Source organism: Leguminivora glycinivorella, chromosome 24, assembly GCF_023078275.1.
Source record: "Leguminivora glycinivorella isolate SPB_JAAS2020 chromosome 24, LegGlyc_1.1, whole genome shotgun sequence".
Classification (NCBI taxonomy): domain Eukaryota; kingdom Metazoa; phylum Arthropoda; class Insecta; order Lepidoptera; family Tortricidae; genus Leguminivora; species Leguminivora glycinivorella.
The window spans coordinates 425,484-449,001 of NC_062994.1; the positions used below are offsets into that span (position 1 = coordinate 425,484).

Here is a 23,518-nt window from a genome sequence, read left to right on the forward strand (position 1 = left end):
AAGATGAATGTTTGTTTGTAGGATCGTGAGAAGCAAGAAAATCTTCGCAAAGCGGCTGAAGAACTGCGTTACATCACCGTCGACTACGCACAGGGACAGGACATCGTTAGCTCACAAATGGCTCGTCTGCAGGTAATGCTATATTCCCTAGCTTTTGCGGCTTTGCTCGCGTTAGAAAGAGACAAAACCGGCCAAGAGCGTGTCGGGCCACGCTCAGTGTAGGGTTCCGTAGTTTTCCGTATTTTTCTCAAAAACTACTGAACCTATCAAGTTCAAAACAATTTTCCTAGAAAGTCTTTATAATGTTCTACTTTTGTGATTTTTTTCATATTTTTTAAACATATGGTTCAAAAGTTAGAGGGGGGGGACGCACTTTTTTTTCCTTTAGGAGCAATTATTTCCGAAAATATTAATATTATCAAAAAACGATTTTAGTAAACCCTTATTCATTTTTAAATACCTATCCAACAATATATCACACGTTGGGGTTGGAATAAAAAAAAATATCAGCCCCCACTTTACATGTAGGGGGGGTAACCTAATAAAACATTTTTTTCCATTTTTTATTTTTGCACTTTGTTGGCGTGATTGATGTACATATTGGTACCAAATTTCAGCTTTCTAGTGCTAACGGTTACTGAGATTATCCGCGGACGGACGGACGGACGGACGGACGGACGGACAGACAGACATGGCGAAACTATAAGGGTTCCTAGTTGACTACGGAACCCTAAAAAGTAGCCTATGTCACTCTCCATCCCTTCAACTATCTCCACTTAAAAAACCACGTCAATTCATCGCTCCGTTTTGCCGTGAAAGACGGACAAACAAACAGACACACACACTTTCTCATTTATAATATCAGTATGGATCTTTGCATGCTCAAGATGGCGAAAACGTTGTAGATATACATGCTAATGATTCTTTGAATCGACTCAAGTGATTATAATTTGATAAATATAATATTAGGGGAAGTGTTACACTGATCGACGTAGCCCTTAACTAAGCATAGCTTGAACGCCTAGAAGTATGGGTACTTGGGTACAAAATATCTTTGTTCGTCCATCACACAAATACTTGAAAATTAGAAGTATATAATAATTTATATTTAATAAGTCAAAGAGAAAGATATAAAGTAAATGAATTGACCGTGATGTCACTACTCAGTATTTCATAGTATGTAATTTCATAGAAGCAAATCGTTTTGACAGTTCTTAAAAAGAAGCTGTTTTGACTAGTAGGAAACTAGCCTATTCATATTGTTCTTCTCAATTTTGTAATCTTGATCGATACATCGTTTTTTATTTTTTGACATTAATATTGTATTGTTGTTTTAGGAAACCGCTCGGCACGCTGCTTCCAGCGCAACTCAACTGATAACCTCAGCTCACAATGCTGCTCAGCACAACACCAACAAATACTCACAGGTTCGTAAAAATATTCTCACTCGAGAAACGTAAACCAGTGCTTGTAACATATCGTTACTATAAACTGAAATAGATACCATACACTAAAGAAAAAGCGATCAAGCCCACTGGTGGCGAAGCCGGGAATCGAACCCGGGTCTCCAGCTAACGCGGCTGACGTGTTCGACCGCTACACCACCCCGACCGCCGAGGTACCCGTCGAAATTTCTCTAGTGTATGTTATCTCTGAAGGCTAGGCGCCTTTGACCAACTCTAAGGGCGAGCAATTAGTGCTTGCACCTCCTATATGAATCCTTTTGCAGGATTACGATATAGCGAGAGAGATGGTGCTGCCATCTATCGATGTAGGGAACAAATCAAATTATTTTATGAAATATTTTTTGATTTGTTTTTGTGCAAGCACTAATTGCTCGCCCTTAGAGTTGGTCCACAGACCAACCCCTATAGACATCTATTACAAGACGACTCGCGGTCGCCAGCCTTCCTAGTATTTGCACTGATATAAGCGCGGGCGCTCGCCGTGCCCGATCAGTATCGACCAAGTAACAGACCCGAAAGCAGCGCGTGTTTTTCGCACAAAAAAATTGGAAAAGGGTATTTTGATGCCTTAAAGATGTCCACCTGTAGTGTGAAATGGTGTGGAAAGGTAACAAGAAGCTCAAATTTAAAAACAGACGGCATTACATTCCACAAATAAGTCATATTTATAATTTATTCAGAGCCGGCATAGGTCAACTTACATTGGCCACTTACGCGTCAGTAGAGGGACAGTCATACTTCTGTCCCTTTTCATCTGGCGCGACTGCCCGCCGTCCTTGAAACGGCCAATCACAGCGCGCTTAACACATTCCCCGCCCGCTCCTCGCACCCCAAACACTGGTGACTCGTATCGCGAACCAAATATACAAGACTGCCACTCTATAGGAGGTTCTCTGTGAGTTGGTCAAAGGCGCCTAGCCTTCAGAGATAACATACACTAGAGAAATTTCGACGGGTACCTCGGCGGTCGGGGTGGTGTAGCGGTCGAACACGTCAGCCGCGTTAGCTGGAGACCCGGGTTCGATTCCCGGCTTCGCCACCAGTGGGCTTGATCGCTTTTTCTTTAGTGTATGGTATCTATTTCAGTTTATAATTTATACAGGGTTATTTTTTAGTCACCTTACAAAAAAAAACCCTGAATTCAGTATCGTTAATAGAACCCATTTCAATAAAAAAACATTATTTTTAAGATTTATTATTTTTTTATTTTGATTCCTCATAATTTTTACAAATTACGGACACCCTACACAGCTGATTTTGGGTTCATTTGAGTTCAGCGGCGGCCGGCGCATGATTGGGTATGACGGGGGTGTGCGCGCGGCGGGGGCGGGGGAGCGCGCGCGCCGCTCGCCGCTTTACAAAAGAAACACCGCCCCTCAGTCTCACGCTGCGCTCTCTTACGGACAGTCGTTTTATGTTTTCCTCGCACGCCAGTGAGCTAACGCGAAACGATGTACTCAAACCGCGAGTTTTATGAAATGGTGAGAGTGTACGCCAGGGCTAATAACAATCTGCGAGCGGCTCGTAGGTTGTACGAGACAGAGATTCTGCCTGTGTTAAGAAATACCGGTTTGCCTAATGCTCGTCTCCCATGTCATGTCTGCAAACAATTTAATTAGTGTAAGTGAGTTAAGTGAGGAGAAATGGACTCCATTTGTAAGTACCTAAATCAAACGATTATTGTAGCTGATTCCAATTTTTAATACGCCTAAGCACATGTCGTTTTTCACTTTATCGACTTCTTCTGTGAATTAATTTGTCTTAAAATGTTAAATGTTTTTTATTGACTATCGACATGGGCTTTGACGGTCCTAAGCCCGTGAAAGTATGAAGGAAAATTTGTAATCGCTGTAAATCCGGCGCGGCTAAGAACAAAAGCTGCCATCTTTGAACCCTGCCGACGCCGCTCAGCTCCCCGCCCACCACCTCCCCACCCCCTGCGCAAGCGCTGCCACTGGCCGCGCGCGAGTGCCCCGCTCACTCCTCGCCTCCGCCGCTGCCGTCAGTAACTAGGGTGACCAAGTTTTCTACTGTTTTTGTGGAATAATTTGGGTGCAATTTTCTTTTTTTTTATTTGAGATGGGATAAAAATAAAACAAAACGTATATTTCATTTACCTTAGCGATCATTTATACGAAGTTTGTTAACTGACTAAAAAGTAACCCTGTATATAGTAGTGTTACTACTTAAAGAAACAAATCAAAAAATATTTCATAAAATAATTTGATTTGTTCCCTACATCGATATCGTTACTACTTTAAAAAAATCTCGTATCTTCTTCTGTGAATGAAAAGCCAAATGTAGTAACTATGTATGGGATGCATATAGAGTTACTGCGTTTCAATTTTGAGTAGCAGTAAAACTATGGAAACGGATTAAATCGCGTATAATGAATTTAAAATACATTCCGACGTTTCGAACTCTTTACAGCGTTCGTGGTCAACGGGTGACTGAGGAAAAATTAAAATGTGCGAAAGCTACCCACATACAAGAAATATTAACGAACCATGACCACAAATAATATAGATTTCTAAGGCAGGTTCACACACTATTAATAAAGCTAGTTATACAATATTCAAAAAATTTACCATTACTATGTTAAAAATAATTAACCAATTAATCTACACAAAATTGACAAAGAACAAACTGCAAATGTCCAACACCATACAACACAAATGCCTCACAGCCTTCGTCGTGCTTGTTCCATTATCAGATGTACTACTGGATCCCAGGCCGGTGGTAAAGTACAGCCATCCTCTCTATTAAAGTTTGGATATTTTTTGTTCTCAATGGCCTCTCGCAACATTCTGGGTATATATCGCTTCTCCTTAGCAAGAATCAGAGGCTTGTCAAACTTTATAGCATGATCCGATGAGGATTTAATCCGTTTCCATAGTTTTATTTCATGAGTAACTATCGCGGTAATCGAAGACAATATTTTGAGTAGCAGTGTTAGATGCGAGATTTTTTAAAAGTAGTCACGATATGTATAATGAATCTCGAAAGTACCACTGATTCACTTTTGTACCTCCCTATACCTTGTACTTTTAGCTGTTGAAAAAAGTGTAAACAAACCGGAGCCGTCAAATTTGACAGTTCCAGGGGTAGTGAACCTTTTAAGGCCAGATCGAAGAACAAAATTGTAGGTCGCTACTTACTTGGTACTTTTTATTCATGGTGAGCCAATTTTAATGATTATAAACGCATAAATGGTAAGTAAGGTGAGAGTTGCGATTGCGATGCGATTCCTTGTATTTATAGGTATTTAAAAAACTGTTAACAAACCGTCAAATAGTTGTTTATCAGTAACGTTTGGTTCCTGTTAAAATATTCGTATTTAAAAATAAGTAATTGAGCTCACTACTATAGTCCGTTCCATTCCAAAAACATATACCTACTTTTGCTTAATTTTACCAAATACATTTGTACAAGACGAGTGTAATTACAAGTTTATAATGGGTCGGCAAACGCACATTGCTAATGTGAAACCAGAAAACTGGAGAAGATGCGAAGAACATATCATCAAGGAAGAGAAGAAAATGAAAGAGTTAGACAACAAGATTGACGATTTGGCCGACAGAATAATAATAAATGTGACAGAATCATCTTCGTCTTCATCCTCATCGTCGTCATCGTCCTCACCAGAATAAAATAACGTATATATAAAGTATTGCGTTTTACTTAAAAATATACATATGTTTTCACCATTAAACACATACCCCCTTATTCATAAACGCACACTAAAGTTATCAAGCCGATAAAGGTCGTTTGTCCCTTTTCGGCGTATTGGTGTGATAGAAAGGGACAAACGAACTTTATCGGCTTGATAACTTTAGTGAACGTTTATGAATAAGGGGGATAGAATAGAACGACATATTTTTTTTTCATATTTTTTTATTATTTCATGCACAGATAATCTTAATTATATTTCTATTGCTTTTTTATATTTCTCTGTTTTTCATCAAAATTTAGTGTGGTACCTATAAATATTACTGAATCAACTAAACTACCATCTAGTATAAAAAAAAATACAGAAATATAACAATCATCATCTCATACGGAGAAACGGAAGCTCGAAAACACAAATATCAAATTTGGAACAGATGATGATGATGATGATGATTGATAACAAGCATGTCTAAATGTCAGATAAAATTAAAAATCGCGTAAGTGTTACACCCAGATTAAAATGCAACCATGAGTTTTAAACCTCTGCCAAATTGGGTACTTTTTGGTTAAAGATTTCCTGAAGAAAATAATTATATTAATTAAATGTAATGACAATAAGCTTGTATTCATGAAGGTGTATTATGTTTCGTCAAATTAAACGAAATTACATGTTAGTGAAATGAAATGGAAAATAGTAGTGAACTCAATTTATTTTTAAATAGAGAAAAAAAATCAGGAACCAAACGTTACCTAATAAACAACCCTCAAATTTGACGGCTCTGGTTTGTTTACACTTTTTTCAAGAGCCAAAAGTACAAGGTATAAGTTGAAGCCTTTTAAGTGATTTTAAACAATTTTCGTCGTCACAAAATGGTATAATTTATTATTTGTGCCGTTTGTATATCCGAGGTCTTATATAGAGAGAGTACGTCGTAGACGTCGCATCGGACCGATAGATGGCGCCATCGTTCGTTGTAAGTCGCTCCGGCGTCACACCGCCGCGATGTTGGTAGTCCCGTTTTCCCCACCTGCAACATAAGGCTCCTACGCGCCCCGGCCCGCCACCAGCCACCCTCATTGTTTCGTCGAACGCCGAAGTGACCGGTTGTCGCGTATTCCGTTCGAACATTTTTACAGCATGGTGTCTCGAAATTAATCTTTTAGTTTCTATTTCCTTGTTACTCCTGGTCAAACCAGAGTTATTCGTGTTTTTATTTAAAAAGTGGCTTATAACGTTTCGGAATTATGAAATTTTTCAATTTCAATTTTCATCGTCAATTCTTTCTTCCCTTTTAATTTACGCTCGTTCTTCTTGAATAATGAGATATATTATGCCTCGCTAGCGATCATTATTCGTCTTTCGGGGTTCTCACGATAGAAATGAACGAGCGGTGCTTTATGATTCTACCCACTTTTTTGTAAGAAAGTTCCATGCTGCAAAAATCGTTACCGTTAATCAGTTTTCTTTTTAAACTATTCGCATTTCCGAGACTAAAGTAGGAAGTGTTATCCGCGTATTAAAAGTTTCGCGCGAGAATATAAGCGGTAACGTAGGTAAGTTGCTCCGCCGGGGACCACGTGCTCCGGGGACCACGTGCTTCGCGACCGCGGGCTGCGCGACCTGCGGGCTGCGGCGGCGGCGGCGGCGGCGGCGGCGGGCGCGGTGGAGGAATACCGCGCTCCAAGGAGGTTTGAATTTCTCCGACGAATGGGTGAGCAGATTCATATTATTTTAGAAAGAACATGTTCGGTTTCCGATTCGGTGCGGAGGCCCCAAACCACGTGTCGGCGCCGGAACTTACTGTAGCGCTGCGATAGCGCCACTGACCGCGGCAGTGTTGTCCGCCGCGTCGGCGCCGCCGAAGTTGCGTAGAAGTTGCCTCCTCGTTAACGATGGCCATCTCTGCGGTGCCGCCGAACAACGTTGTGGCCGCCACATAGGCGTCGCGTGCGACGCTGTAAGTATGTCTGCTGCTGCCCCGACGCGAGCGCCGCGCCGTTAGTGATCTGTCGTCAATATGCAGGCTACCAGCGCGGCCACCTTCTGCCCCCGCCTACAACGCCGCGAGCCTGTTGAAGCTGTCCACCAATATCGCTGGCCGCCACGCTTATGCTGGCGCCTCGATGGTGATGCAGAGCGTTCGTCTGCCGTGACAACGCCGCGATCCTGCTGAAGCTGTCCACCAGTATCGCTGGCCGCCACGCTTATGCTGGCGCCTCGATGGTGATGCAGAGCGTGCGCCTGCCTTGACAACGCCGAGAGCCTGCTGAAGCTGTCCTCCAATATCGCTGGCCGCCACGCTTATGCTGGCGCCTCGATGGTGATGCAGAGCGTTCGTCTGCCATGACAACGCCGCGATCCTGCTGAAGCTGTCCACCAGTATCGCTGGCCGCCACGCTTATGCTGGCGCCTCGATGGTGATACAGAGCGTGCGTCTGCCTTGACAACGCCGCGAGCCTGCTGAAGCTGTCCACCAATATCGCTGGCCGCCACGCTTATGCTGGCGCCTCGATGGTGATGCAGAGCGTTCGTCTGCCGCGACAACGCCGCGATCCTGCTGACTGTCCACCAGTATCGCTGGCCGCCACGGTTATGCTGGCGCCTCGATGGTAATGCAGAGCGTGCGTCAGCCCTGACAACGCCGCGATCCTGCTGTAGCTGTCCACCAGTATCGCTGGCCGCCACGCTTATGCTGGCGCCTCGATGGTGATGCAGCGAGCTCATCTGCCGTGACAACGCCGCGATCCTGCTGAAGCTGTCCACCAGTATCGCTGGCCGCCACGCTTATGCTGGCGCCTCGATGGTGATGCAGCGCGCTCATCTGCCGTGAAAACGCCGCGACCCTGCTGAAGCTGTCCACCAGTATCGCTGGCCGCCACGCTTATGCTGGCGCCTCGATGGTGATGCAGAGCGTTCGTCTGCCGTGACAAGCCTCAGTGGTGATGCGGAGCGTAATACTGTTAACCGCTGCACAGGCGTCGCAATCCTTCTGCTGCGTCTGCCGTGACATCGCCGCAAGCTACTTGAAGTTTTCCACCGGTGTCGTCGGCCGACACGCTGATGCTGGCGCCTTGATGTCGCCTCGATCGCACGAGGTAAGATTGCAGACGCGGCGACCTTCATCGCGCCACCGAGCGCAATACTGCGGCTGCCGCGAAGGCGTCGCTAATTTTCCTGCCGCGTCTGCCGTGACGACGCCGCGAACTCTGTTGATGCTGTTCACCGATGTAGCTGACTGTCATGCTGGCGCCGGTGCCTCCCGCGCCGACGGCGGCGACCTCGAGAGGGCCACCGAGCACGATACTGCGTGACGCGACAGGGGCATCGAAGACGCCTTTCGAGCTGACGACGGCCGTCTCAATCTCACCGCCGAACGTAACATCGTCTGCTGCAGTGACAAGCTGGTAAGATTGCTGATGTGGTCCCTTGGTACTGCTAGCCGCCACGCTGATAACGCCCGTCGCGCCTAAGATGTCACGCTCACCGCGAGCACTGTCTTCCCCTACAATGGTGCCACGACCATATCCGGGCTCCGTCTGCTACGGTATCGTTGCAGACTCTGTTGCTGACCAGGCTGATACTGCCCTCCAATGTGACGCCGGGCGCCGCTATCAGCTGACATCCCGTACACTATGGTATCCACTCTTCTCTTTCCAGTTCCCGTGAAGTACTTCGACAGTATTTACACTCTATTTTGACCAATGACTCCTCCGTCGCCGAAGTGAGAACAGATAAATTCTAAAGATGCTACGTCCTAACGTGGCTTGGCCACCCATAGTTGAACGAGGTAAGACGTCAATAACCGGACGAGGAGCCGCACTGCTGCGAGGGTGTCCTGACGATGTTCGCGAGCTATCTAATCGGAGAGGCGCCTCGCGAGACGACCCTGTGATTCCTGTACGTCGCTCATTGTGTAGGTCAAAGACATCGTAAAGGTTTGCGGAATTAAAAAAAAAAAAAAAACTCTTTCAGAATGTCCAGATCTGAATTCGAGCCAGCGTGCTGCATCCTGAGCGTGCGTCTGTTTACCGGGCGGACACCAAAACCGATCGGTAATCTGGCCGCGGGGGTTCCAAGTACACGACGATTTCCCGGAGGCTTGTGGCGCCCCCTGTCCATTCGAGAGATTAACTTATTCGCCGAGCCTCTAATAAACAAATTGGGAAAAATAAACCCGCTTCGCCTTAGTGAACTTGAGATTCCAGCTCAAAGCGAAAGGGGCCAGGAACTCAGGAGGACTTCAGTAGTTATCATCTGGCTCGACTATACTGAATTAATATAGAGCTTGATTCGATCGTAGAACCTGATTTCATCAATTTCACAACTTTCGTAGTCTACAGAGGGAGGTTGGTTTCCAGCATTACCTCGTACAGCTGCCGATAGCTGTAGGCCAATCGCTCCTGTTTTGCTTGCATTTGCAGCCCGATAAGACCTTAAATAATCGGAATATTGTACAAAGTAAAGCTCTTCCGATGGAAAATAATCTTCAACAGGCGGTGGCGCTGGCGACTGAAGTGACATGCAGCCGGATTAAGGTTCGCATAGCACTATATGCTATGCACAGTTCGGTTGTATGTTATGTTATGCTGTACGATGGCAGGACTACATCTCTTCGGTTACGAGTAACTACGACAGTAACTGCTGACTCCAACAGACTGTCGTACGAGGTCAGTATGCACCCCCTGGGAGCCAAGTAAGTGACCTTCGGTGACCTCGCCTTCTTCTGCTTCGCCCGTCATCGTACCTCTTCGTCTGCGAGAGCCCTGCATTACGCCGTACAACGGTACGTATTAAGCCTCCGCCACACATAAAGCGCATTCCGCTTCGCTAACGCTACGCTATCAGCGCGCTGAATGCGCGCGCATTCCGCTCGCGTCCCGCGCGCGTTGCGCTCGCAATCCGCGCTCGTTAGTTCCCGCTAGTGCCCACTGGGCGCAACGCCAGCGTTTGTGCGGTGCACCGCCATTATTGCGCTCCGCCTACGCTCTCAAAGCGCGCATGTGTGGCGGTGTTTTAATTCACCCCTTGACCTGCTACCACGACGTGTTCAGCAACCACCAGCGATGCGACACGGACGTCACCTCTCAGTCTACACTGTCGACCTTCATTGCACGAAGTAGAAATCCGTCGCATCGGGTTTTGGATTAGGTAATGGATTACCCTAAGAGTCAATGACTGACTTGAAGAAATCGACTGATACCTCCGTCCAGTGTAGTAGCAATCGACAGCGCTCGTACTTTTCATCTTCTAGGCTAGTTTTACCGAGCGACCAGTATCCTCAAATGCCCTCACTAAAAAGAGTTCAGAGTTCAGGAGTCTCGCTTGTAACCGCGCTCGCTTGACGCGAAATAGTCTGATCGAAAATACCAGTATCGTAACAAATAGCCCTCGGGCGCGTGAGTGATGACCTTTTTCTGTGTTTGATATGGACGTAAGACGTTGGACTTTAAATAGTCATATCAAAGCTAATATTGATTTAGATAATTTTTACGAAGGGTTGACAAAAGCAGTATCAATTACGTTACCCTGCTACAGTACAGATAGTTACACTACTTTTACAGTTAATTTCCACACTTTGTGTCTGAAATTGGGTTTATAATAACCTGATAAAATAACGTGTCTGTTAATAATAAAAGTGTATCTAAGGTTTTTGTATCTTGTTCAAGTCAGCCTCGCCTACAATGTATAATAATGTCATTTCTCTAACTATTCGCTGACTAAAGCTAGGCGTCATCACGAAAATCTCTTTAGGCGTTTCTGGCACCGAGATATTCGCGGATCGAAGGCGATTTCGACTGATACATCTGTCAAATCGGTTCAACAACCGATTCACTTATTCTTCTATGCTATGCCAATAGGGCTGCCAAAGGCTTGCGCGCCAGCTGACTCGCCACCAGGAGATAATAAACGGGTCTCTATATAAGACCTCGGATATACAAACGGCACAAATAATATAAAAATTTTACCTTCCAATAAAATTGTTATTATTTTGCCTGGTATATCCGAGGTCTGAGTGATGCCTTCCTGGTAGGCTTAATATACCGTCGGCGCTTCTCCTCAACAATGAGGGTGGCTGGTGGCGGGCCGGGGCGCGTAGGAGCCTTATGTTGCAGGTGGGGAAAACGGGACTACCAACATCGCGGCGGTGTGACGCCGGAGCGACTTACAACGAACGATGGCGCCATCTATCGGTCCGATGCGACGTCTACGACGTACTCTCTCTATATAAGACCTCGGATATACCAGGCAAAATAATAACAATTTTATTGGAAGGTAAAATTTTTATATTAGTAAGTAAGTTATTGAACGCTTGAATAAGTTTTTTTGCATATCGCCGCCTGTACCTTTCTTTCAACAGTCCTCTACTGCTCTCCGAGACGTCTCTAAAAACCCCTTACTCCATGGGGTACGATGTTTCATGACAGAGTTCCTATGACCACCTTTCTGCTTCATCATCAGATCAGCTCCATGATACCATAACATTGCATTGTCACGTAATTTACATGCATGCAATGCGTGCAAAATTTCAGCTCAATCGGAAACCGGGAAGTGGGTGAAACTTAGCTTCTACGTTTTGACGCACACTAACATACTAGCAAGGCAAGTTGAATAAAAGCTTGTAAAAAAACAGAATATAAATAAAAAGGCTAAAACCATGCTAATACTAAATCTAACATTTTCCGAGTCTTAATAGTTACTTGCGGCATTCAAATGTGAACAACATAATTTATGTTTGTGTTTTCCTCTTTAGGAATCTCTTCTGCAAGAGTGCGAAGTGTTATCCGAGCATATCCCTCGCGTGGTGGACGCGGTGCAAGTCGCTGAGCGGCGGCCGGACCACGCCGCCGCCAGGTTGGACCTTATTGCCAGCGCGGACGCCTTCTTACAGGTATTATTATGCATATGTTCAGTCTATATCGAAATATGGCGACGTACTCTGGGGAAACAAGAGATATTAGGTAGGTTATTAGGTATTTTATCTTATTGCCAGCGCTGACGCATTCTTACAGGTATTATTATGCATATGTTCAGTCTATGTTGAAATATGGCGACGTACTTTGGGGAAACAAGAGATATTAGGTAGGTTATTAGGTATTTGATCATATGGAGAGTGATGATGCCTTCTTACAGGTAATGTTATGCGTATGTTCAGTCTATATCGAGTTATGGTGTGTTTTGGGGATACATTATAGCTACACCCCATACAGATAAGCCGCGGTTTGATACTACCACGCCGCTGGCAGGTTGGACCTTAGCGCCAGCGCTGACGCATTCTTACAGGTATTATTATGCATTGGAATTCCCTACCTCATGACATAAGACTTGCTCAGTCTCCTCTTTCAAGAGACTACTTAAACTCCATTTTTTATCTCTTCCGTAATATTTTTGTCTGACTACTCGTTCTAAATAACCTGGTACTGTTATATGTGTATTTATTTATATATATTTTATTTATATATTTATGCATTTAGTTATTTATCTTTATATATGTATGTTTATGTATGTTAATTTTTTTTGCCTATATTGTGCGATAAATTTATTTCTTCGAATTTGCTGACACCTACTGACATTATGTAAATTTATCAATTTCCGCTACCTTAAGGTTGTCTGGAAGAAATCGCTCTTTAGCGATAAGACCGCCTGTTGTTTACCTTTGTTCGTGTTTCTTCCTTGTTTTGTATTGTTGTATTTTATCAAGGTGTGCAATAAAGAGTATTGTATTGTATTGTATGCATATGTTCACTCTATATCGAGTTATGGCAACGTACTTTGGGTAAATAAACTTGGGCCTGAACTCGTGTGTGCTAACGCCTTTTGACAGTTAATATTGTGAACATATCTCTTATCCACTCTTACTTCAGTTTTGGTCTCATGCTTTGGGGACACAGGATAAAGTAGAGATATTTGATCCTATGGCAAATAGATAGTGAGATTATTCTCCATAATGTCATCATCAACGCCGTTAAAAGGCCTTTATTAGTGAGTAACAATAATTTGGATTACCCACCGTCCCCACTCTACCATCGGACTCTTACACCGTTTTCACATTATCCGATCCGATATCGGATGTCGGAAAGATTTCAATGGAAAAAATCCAAGATGGCGCCTGTAATGTATGGAATATCGGTCCGACATTCGATATCGGATCGGATAATGTGAAAACGCACTTAGATGCACGGCCGGTTTCCGGTCGCTTCTTCTTTTCCTTTGCGCACTGCCAAGGAGTGGAACTCGGCAACCTTCAAATCAAGGGTGAACAGGTATTATCTGGGCGAGCTGACTCCATCGCTGGCCACGTCTGTGCCTTAAGCTAAGCTGTGGCCAAGAGTAAGCCCATTTATAATTTATAACAATCCAATAACCCTTTCTTTTGTCCTCAGCCAAGCGGCCATGTCCTGCAGGCGGCTCGCGCGGCGCTCCCCACAGTGGCGGACGCGCCCACGGCCAAGCATCTCACGCACACCACGCAACAACTCACGGCTAGCTGTGCTGACCTTAGGTACATATTAAGATACTAGCTTTAGGCTTCGCTCGCGTTAGAAAGAGACAAAAAGTAGCCTATGTCACTCTCCATCCCTTCAGCTATCTCCACTTAAAAAATCCCGTGGATTCGTCGCTCCGTTCTGCCGTGAAAGACGGACAAACAAACAGACACACACTTTCCCATTTATAATATAAGTATGGATAATAACATTTACGCTACAAAACCACAACAAAAGGGCTTAATTCCCAAAAGTTCGCATCAAAAGTGCTTAAGTAATTCTCAAAAACATATGGTAATTAAATATTTATTTAGGTACACATGTTACGTTTGATGTAATCAGCATTAACGTCAACTTACAATATTACAATTTTGCAAATTAAATATTAATTTCAAAATCAATACCGTGGAATTATGTTTTTCTCGATTTCCCAAAAAATATTTCAAAGTGTAAATAAGCCCTTTTGAAAAGACACTCCTCATTTATAATATTAGTATGGATAATGAAACATTATGAATATATTTAACTCATTGTTCCCATTTGTTTTAGGTCCGCCGTGAGCCGCGCCCGCATCTCATGCAAGGGCCTAGAACTGGACGCGGCGGCCGAGATCATCCGCTCGTTGCAAGAGGAACTGGACGAACTTGACGAAGCCGCCAGGGCTTTCGATCTCAAGCCTTTGCCGGGACAGAGCGTAAGTTATAGTGCAAAGTATTTTCATATAAATTTTTCCTTGATGTTTAGCTAGAGTATCTAGTTTTTACTTATATATGATTTTGGATCATAAATATTTAAGAGTTTTCACATTATCCGGTGCGATGTCGGATGTGGGACCGATATCCCATACATTACAGGCGTCATCTTGGATATTTTCCATTGAAATCCTTCCGATATCGGATCGGATAATGTGAAAACGCACTGACAGTGACATTAACGGACGCAGCCATTCTTTATTATGTTCTTATTTACTGTTTTTTTTTTTTTTTTTCAAATTTAAGTTTCATGACGCATTGGATTTGTCTGTAATGTCAGTGAAATATGTTTTCAAATAAATAAATAAATTAAAACTGACGATTACCGCGGTAGTTACTCATGAAATAAAACTCCCCCACCCACCACCACTCACTCTTTTTTTCCTCAGTCACCCGTTGACCACGAATGCTGTAAAATGTTCGAAACGTCGGAATGAATTGTAAATTCATTATACGCGATTTAATCCGTTTCCATGTTTTATTTCATGAAACTGACGAATTAAAAATAAAGTAATAATGTAAAGTCTGAGCCTGAGTCTGAGGTCTGAGTCGGAGCCTGTGTGGTGACGGGTTAAGAATTTCACCACCCCCTTTCTTCCCGTGGGTGTCGTAGAAGGCGGCTATGGGATATGGGTTAAATTGTGGCGTAGGCGAGAGGCTGGCAACCTGTCACTGCAATGTCACAGTTTCGTTTTCTTTCAACCCCTTATTTGCCAAGAGTGGCACTGAAGCTTTAGTAGTTTCATGTGTTCTGCCTATCCCTTTATGGGATACAGGCGTGATTGTATGTATGTATGTAATAATGTAAAGTTTTGATCCCCCAGGCGGAATGGGCGCGCTCCACCATGGCATCCGCCTCCCGCGCCGCCGCCGGCTCCACCGCGCAGCTCGTGTCGGCCGCGCGCCGCCAGGACCCGCCGGGCTGCGGGGACGCCGCCGCCGGCCTCTCCGCGGCCTTACGACAGTGGACCGGCGGCGTCAGGGCCGCCGCGCATGCTGACGCGCAACACACGCCCAGGTACGCCCTAAACAAACTTGTTAACGGAGCGGCAGCTGACCTACACGAGAGTTAAGCCAGTGGATCTGTGTATTTAGCGCTCCGGCGTATGCTGACGCGCAACACACGCCCAGGTATGCCCTAAACAAACTTGTTAACGGAGCGGCAGCTGACTTACACGAGAGTTAAGCCAGTGGATCTGTGTATTTAGCGCTCCGGCGTATGCTGACGCGCAACACACGCCCAGGTATGCCCTAAACAAACTTGTTAACGGAGCGGCAGCTGACTTACACGAGAGTTAAGCCAGTGGATCTGTGTATTTAGCGCTCCGGCGTATGCTGACGCGCAACACACGCCCAGGTATGCCCTAAACAAACTTGTTAACGGAGCGGCAGCTGACTTACACGAGAGTTAAGCCAGTGGATCTGTGTATTTAGCGCTCCGGCGTATGCTGACGCGCAACACACGCCCAGGTATGCCCTAAACAAACTTGTTAACGGAGCGGCAGCTGACTTACACGAGAGTTAAGCCAGTGGATCTGTGTATTTAGCGCTCCGGCGTATGCTGACGCGCAACACACGCCCAGGTATGCCCTAAACAAACTTGTTAACGGAGCGGCAGCTGACTTACACGAGAGTTAAGCCAGTGGATCTGTGTATTTAGCGCTCCGGCGTATGCTGACGCGCAACACACGCCCAGGTATGCCCTAAACAAACTTGTTAACGGAGCGGCAGCTGACTTACACGAGAGTTAAGCCAGTGGATCTGTGTATTTAGCGCTCCGGCGTATGCTGACGCGCAACACACGCCCAGGTATGCCCTAAACAAACTTGTTAACGGAGCGGCAGCTGACTTACACGAGAGTTAAGCCAGTGGATCTGTGTATTTAGCGCTCCGGCGTATGCTGACGCGCAACACACGCCCAGGTATGCCCTAAACAAACTTGTTAACGGAGCGGCAGCTGACTTACACGAGAGTTAAACCAGTGGATCTGTGTATTTAGCGCTCCGGCGTATGCTGACGCGCAACACACGCCCAGGTATGCCCTAAACAAACTTGTTAACGGAGCGGCAGCTGACCTACACGAGAGTTAAGCCAGTGGATCTGTGTATTTAGCGCTCCGGCGTATGCTGACGCGCAACACACGCCCAGGTATGCCCTAAACAAACTTGTTAACGGAGCGGCAGCTGACTTACACGAGAGTTAAGGCAGTGGATCGGTGTATTTAGCGCTCCGGCGTATGCTGACGCTCAACACAAGCCCAGGTAATTACTTACTAGTGTCTAATTCAGTAGATAAATCACTAAGAGAGTACTTTCTAAACCTGCTAACGGAGCGACAGCTGACTTACACGAGGATTCATTCAAACAACACTCAGTTTTCTTCGAATAGATAAATCATTAATACATTACTTTCTAAACCTGCTACCGGAGCGACAACTGACCTACACGAGAATTCATTGAAATACACTCAGTTTTTTTTCGGCCCGCGTCAGAGCCGCCGCGCATGCTGACGCGCAACACACGCCCAGGTATGCCCTAAACAAGTCATTCCTGAACTTGTTAACGGAGCGGCAGCTGGCCTACACGATAGTTACGCCAGTAGACCGCCGGAGTTAAAGCCGCCGCGCATGCTGACGCGCAACACGCGCCCAGGTATGCCCTTATTAGATAAATCAATATCTGGGCGACCGAGCTTCGCTCGGTTCTATTTTAATATATCACGTCTTTAGATAAAAAAAAACTCTTATAAATACAAAAACAAAAAAAAAAGACAAAAAACAAAAACTTAATTTCTGACCGGGATTCGAAACCCTGACACCTACGATCTATCTGCGTACATTAGACCGACCTCGTGCGACTGAGCTAAGCGGAATCGATGCGCGCGCGGCGAAATTAAGGACCATATTTTACGTTTACAAATGCGAAAGAAAAACTCATGAAAACTCGAAAATTCGCGTTTTCCGGGATCTAAGGCTACGCTAGATCGATTTTTCACCCCGAAAACCCCCACAAAACAAATTTCAGCGAAATCGTTAGAGCGGTTTCCGAGATCGTCGGTATATATAAATAAATAAATAAATAAATAAATCTATATATATAAAAATGAAATGCGTTTGTTAGTTACCTATAAACTCGAGAACGGCTGGACCGATTTACGTAATTTTGGTATTGAAATGTTTGTATTAGACCGCAGAAGGTTTAGGCAGTGTAAAAACACGTAAATATTGTGATGATAATTAGAAAACAGTGATTCTTTTTTCCCATACAAATTGTTCCTACCTGACAACTTGACAATGACGTGACGTTAATGACAGGTGCGTTCCAAACTTACATTAATGACGGATGCGTTCCAAACGCATTGTGATTTTATTAATTTATCTTGGCAAAATAATGTGAAAATTAGTAATTATTCCGTTAAAGAAATAAGGAATGGCAAAATAATGTGAAAATTAGTAATTATTCCGTTAAAGAAATAAGGAATGGCAAAATAATGTAAAATTAGTAATTATTCCGTTAAAGAAATAATACTAAATCGGAACGCACACGTCTGTTACAGCTATTTTAAGTAGTCTATGAAGTTGTCATTGTCAAATTGCTTGCCAGATTTATAAATTTTCTCTAATAGCTGTAACAGACGGTTAGATTTGGTTCGGGCCGGACCGGTCGGATTTGGTCCGCGTGCTCTACAGACGGCCGGATATGGTTCGGAACGAATTAAATCCGCTGTCCGACTCGAACCAAATCTGACAGTTTGTTACAGCTATTAATTTTATACTTCACAAAAGTAGTGATGAACCAGTACCATCGCAAATAAATAGTTACATTCGCTCCGTGCAAAACTTAGGCGAAGGAAACCGAAACGATCACAATCCTCAAGATCTCTACACACATGGCGATCGGTTGCTCGATTAGAGTGAGATAGAGCGATAGAGTGAGGCAATACATGTTTGTCCTTCTCTACCTATTGCTCCATCTCACTCTAATCGTGCAACAAGTAGTTGATTAGGTGGATGTCACACTGGCTCCGATTCGCATCGCACAACCGGAGCCATTGTATCATCCACCTTAATATGTAGCGGCCAGGTAATGCGGCTAAAAAATATTGCTTGAAATGAAATGAATGAGAATGAGCTGTCATAACAGAAAAAAAATCTGTTATGGCCGCTGTACACATATGGCCAACGGTTCCACCAACCCTTTGTGAAACCCCTTGGCCAAGATAAGAGCCGCTGTTTACACATTGGCGAACCAATCACTTGGCATTGGCTCTTCATGAAAGATGGACGTGGAATGGAAAAGTCTAGGAAATTCTAGATCATAGACGTTGACAGAAAAATTTGATTAAAAAATAATAACCCCGTAGTAAAATTAAATTATTTGAAATATTAACAATTTTTTGAATATTATGATAAGAACATTTATCTTTTTTAGGAAATACATTAAACATTTGCAAGGTTATTTTATTTCCTAAAATCTACACTATTATTGACATAGATAAACTTATTATTTTCGTAAATATTTCACTACCGTCCTCTCTGACGGCTGACGACCAACTGAATGAAGCGCCAACGTGTAAACGCAGTTGGCCATTGGCGCCAAGATCCTTTGATGTGTGGACAAAAAACCGACACCAATCGGTTGGCCGGCAAGCGCAAGCGCCAACTGCCAACTTACGGCCAAGTAGCCCTCTACACGCTTGGCCAAGGGGGTTGGTGGAACCGTTGGCCATGTGTGTACAGGGCCATTAGACGTTGTCAATTGCTGTGATTTGTGTTTTGAGATAAAATAAAAATAGTATATCATGGAGAATAGAGGTAAGGAGGACAATCTGTCGAAGTAGAACAGTCGCGAAAATGAGGCCTATTAATTGCAGTTACAAATCTCTGCGGTAGGAGCGCATGTCTCGCTCAATACTCAAAGGCCGGCAACAGACGAGTCTTAATTTTCATAATCTTAAAAAAAAAATGTATGCAAACTGACACTGACAGATCTGTCAGTGTCAGTTTGAACTGTCAATTTGCATACAATTTTTTTTTAAGATTATGAATTTTTAAGACTGTTCTGTTGCCGGGCAAAGACGTGACATGACATTAGACGTTCTTTACTCTAGACTGATTTCGTCAGACTGAGCAAATCAAGACGTAGTCCCGTGGTAGTGCGCTGGCTTCGTATGCGGATGTTCTCAGGTTCGATCCTGACAGCGATTTTTTTGTTTTTTGATTTTTTTTAGTATTTTAATTTTGTCAATACTAAACAAAATATTTTTGGATATTAAAAAAAAATTGAGGAAAAAATATCTGTAGAAAAAAAATAATAAAGGTCTCATCAGGATTTGAACCCGGGACCTCTTGCTCTGTAGGCGGGGTCACTACCGAGAAGGCTAAGAGATTGTCAAACCGTTATGCGCCTGCGATTGCAGCGCCACCTATCTTTTCTTTAATATGTGCACTTCTGATACATAAAGAGGTTGCTCCTTTATCTCTATTCTTCATGTAGTATATTTTTGTAGTTGGAATAAACTAGCTTAAATGGTGTATTTTAAATGAATGGTAAAAAAACTCCAAATTGATTTCAAAAGCAATTTAAAGTATTACAGTTAGTAACTAAAACAACGCAATAACCAGATGATTGCCACAAGAGGAAAAAGGTAAGTCATCTTATCTCTTCAATAGGTATGTGCATAGCCGGGCACCGTTAATCAAATATTTAACTTCGATAATCGTTAATCCGTTACTAAAAAAGTTAACTTCGTTAATCGTCAATGCGATACATTTCAACAAATTTAACGTAAGTTAAAGTTAATCGATAATCCGTTAACGCGTGACAAAAAAATATTTTTACTGTAGGTATATATTTAGTTGTATCAGTAATCCACTATAATGTATTATATTACTGTAAAAGCCCGAATTACAGCAAGCCTATTGAACTCTAGGCTACATGTGGAAGGCAGTGATTGCCTGAGCTACTGCCAAGAACTGTGTCAGGAGAGCTGCAAGATCACAGCAGGCGGAAGCCGGGTAGAAGCTAGGGAAGAGAATGTGGTCGTAAATTGGGCTCGAATTTGCTGCGCTGTCACTAGAACCACAGTATAATCTAGAACAGTTGCCATGGTAAAACTTAGGATTCATCGAATCAACGTTGGTAAAAGCGAACCCATGTGAACAACAATTCTTTAGGTAATATTTGGGCTTTTGGCGATCAAAATCGGTAAAAGCTGGGATTTACCGGTTAAATCCTAGGATTTTCCGTACTTCGGACTTTTACAGTAGCGTGTTTTTCGCGGCGCTGCCCTGCTAAATTAACGATTAACGGACTCGGAGAAATTTAACGGAAGTTAACGAGTCCGTTTACATTTTTTAGAGTTAATTTAAAAGTTAATCCGTTAATCGAAATGTTAACTTCGTTAATTAACGGATTAACGAATTAATGCCCAGCTATGGGTATGTGTATATTAAATAGGTACGCTATAATGTAATTAATGATGTAGCTACTTAATTGTGTCAAGTAAAAATGGTCACTTCTTTGCCTTGCCCCATGTTTTGCGCCTCCAAGTATAAGGCGATACGAAGTACGCCGGGCAGCTAGTAAATAAATAAATAAATATACAAGAATTGCTCGTTTAATAGTATAAGATTAAGAAAATAATTTTTATACTTGTTAACGGAGCGGCAGCTGACTTACACGAGAGTTATGCCAGTAGACCGCCGGAATTAGAGCCGCGCATGTATTGTCACTTCCTTAAAATGTATAGGTATTTAATAACTTAATAAGTAAGCGTGCTCCACCGTAGACCGCATCATCACTTACCATCAGGTGTGATGGTGGTCAAACGTCTACCTATTCATACTAAATAAAGAATGTAAAATTTAATAGGCTACTTGCCTCCTAGTCAAATCAGCTTCTTTTTAAGAACTGTCAAAACGAATTTGAACGACTTGCTAATATGAAATCTATATGAAATAGAATTGAGTTACGTCACGGTCAACTCAGTTACTTTATATATTTCTACCGGACTTATTAAATAGAAATTGGATTAAAAAATAACTTCTGTCCCTGTTTTTCTTATAATTATCTCATGATTTATTTCGTGCATGGTATAAAACATGTTATTTTAACTACAGTCAAGTTCCCTATTTTAGTATCTTGCATGTGTGTACCTAAGTTATGGCAATAAATGATTTTTAATTTAATTTAATTAATAGCTGATTATAAAACTGGGTTAAATTGTGGCGTAGGCGAGAGGCTGGCAACCTGTCACTGCAATGCCACAGTTTTCTTTCAACCACTTATTTGCCAAGAGTGGCACTGAAGCTTTAGTAGTTTCATGTGTTCTGCCTACCCCTTTATGGGATACAGGCGTGATTGTATGTATGTATAAAACTGAAATGTCTCTTTCAGACTAACATCGACTGGGCGCGAAGTCCTCTACTCCTCACTGACGTTGGTGGAAACTGTGAAGACTTACCTTTCTACTTCGGAGCGAGTCGACATCTCTACCATCGTGACCATGGCTAAGGATGTTACTCAAGTAAGACGATTTTTCTGTAATAAAATTATTATTGATTACGACTACAAGACTATTAAATAATTTAAATCAGAAACGCACTTTTTTTTATACTACGTCGGTGGCAAACAAGCGTACGGCCCACCTGATGGAAAGCGGTCACCGTAACCTATGGACGCCTGCAACTCAAAGAGTGTCACATGCGCGTTGCCACCCCATTAGAAACTTGTACATTCCCTTTTGCTGTGTTAAATCACAGATCAATACAACAAGATGGCCCTTACAGGGCGACTCGCGGTCACCAAGCATACGACAAATCAGGTTTATAAAAGTTTGAACGCGTGCGACACTGATCAGTAGCGCCCAAGTATACGACCCGCTAACAGTGTCCGTGTCCGCTCGGGAAAAAATCTTAAATAATCAATTTTGGTTGCAAACAATGGTCTCTTACAGCATAAAGTGGTGTGGCAAGTCTTCTAACACTTCTACATGTAAAAAAGATGGAACAACATTCCACAGTTAAGTCAAATTAATTATTTTGTTGAATATTGTTTATTGTCCGCGGAGTTCATTTATACTGGTCAATATGGTTGTGCTGAGCGGCGCCGAGGCGCGTCCATCCCTCTTTACCGAGTTAACAATGTGATATGCTATCCCTTTCACGTAAACGACTAGGCATGGGGCCATGTTAGTTTATGTCTGTTGCGGGAACTTCGTACTGCCGTTCGTACCATGTGCTACCATTTTATGAAATATAAAAGAAAGCAGATTTGTAATAGTGAATAATTATCTAGAATCTGTAGAGTCTGTAGTGGTATTTAGTTCATTGATTAGTTTAGAATATTTAGTTGGTTATTTAACTTAGTAAACGTAAGTAAAAATGCACAGTTTAGTTATTAGTTACTAGAATGATTTTTATTGAGATGCTATCACAATTATCATCCTCCTTGCGTTATCCCGGCATCGGCATTCGCCACGGCTCATGGGAGCCTGGGGTCCGCTTTGGAAACTACTACCAAGATTTGGCGTAGGCACTAGTTTTATGAAAGCGACTGCCATCTGACCTTCCAACCCGAAGGGTAACTAGGCCTTATTATAATTTAATTATAATATTATAATTTGTTGCAAAACAAATTCACCACAGTACTGGTACCGGTACCATTGTCTATAATAGACATGTCCCATTCCCATCCCTGCTGCTAATCATAAAGGCGCGCCATTATTTGAAACGACCAATGGCAGCACCGTGCGCGCCCGCCTCACCCCGCAAGGATTGGTGATTTGCGTCTCGAACAATATCGCTTGCATTTGGCTTCTAGTGGGGTGTTCTGTGTGTTAAATACACAGTAAAAAGGAGTGCACAAGTTCCAAAGAGGGTTCGGGTTGCCGACTACTCAAAGGACGATCCCGTCATCAGCACACCGCACCCTCGTTGAGCTCTGGCAGCCTTACTCACCGGCAGGAACACAACACTATGAGTAGGGTCTAGTGCTATTTGGCTGCGGTCTTCTGTAAGGCGGAGGTACTTCCCCAGTTGGGCTCTGCTCTAGATTCGAGCGAGACGATATCCGCTGTGCTGTGTCCTACCACACAAAGCGGAATATCATTCGCTATGCCCTACCCCCTACAAAACTGCACTATTTT

The 23,518-nt window shown here is 43.4% G+C and overlaps 1 protein-coding gene across 12 annotated transcripts in view; it reads left to right on the forward strand.

Moving 5' to 3' along the window:
- LOC125238646 (talin-1) overlaps window positions 1–23,518 on the forward strand; it is a 158,267-nt gene that overhangs the window by 75,004 nt on the left and 59,745 nt on the right. For all 12 annotated transcript variants that reach the window (XM_048146022.1, XM_048146021.1, XM_048146013.1 and 9 more), the window contains 7 exons: window positions 22–132; window positions 1,338–1,427; window positions 11,888–12,025; window positions 13,518–13,636; window positions 14,169–14,313; window positions 15,196–15,389; window positions 21,769–21,898. In XM_048146022.1, coding sequence (XP_048001979.1) covers window positions 22–132; window positions 1,338–1,427; window positions 11,888–12,025; window positions 13,518–13,636; window positions 14,169–14,313; window positions 15,196–15,389; window positions 21,769–21,898 — 927 coding nt within the window. The remainder of the gene's footprint in view (window positions 1–21; window positions 133–1,337; window positions 1,428–11,887; window positions 12,026–13,517; window positions 13,637–14,168; window positions 14,314–15,195; window positions 15,390–21,768; window positions 21,899–23,518) is intronic.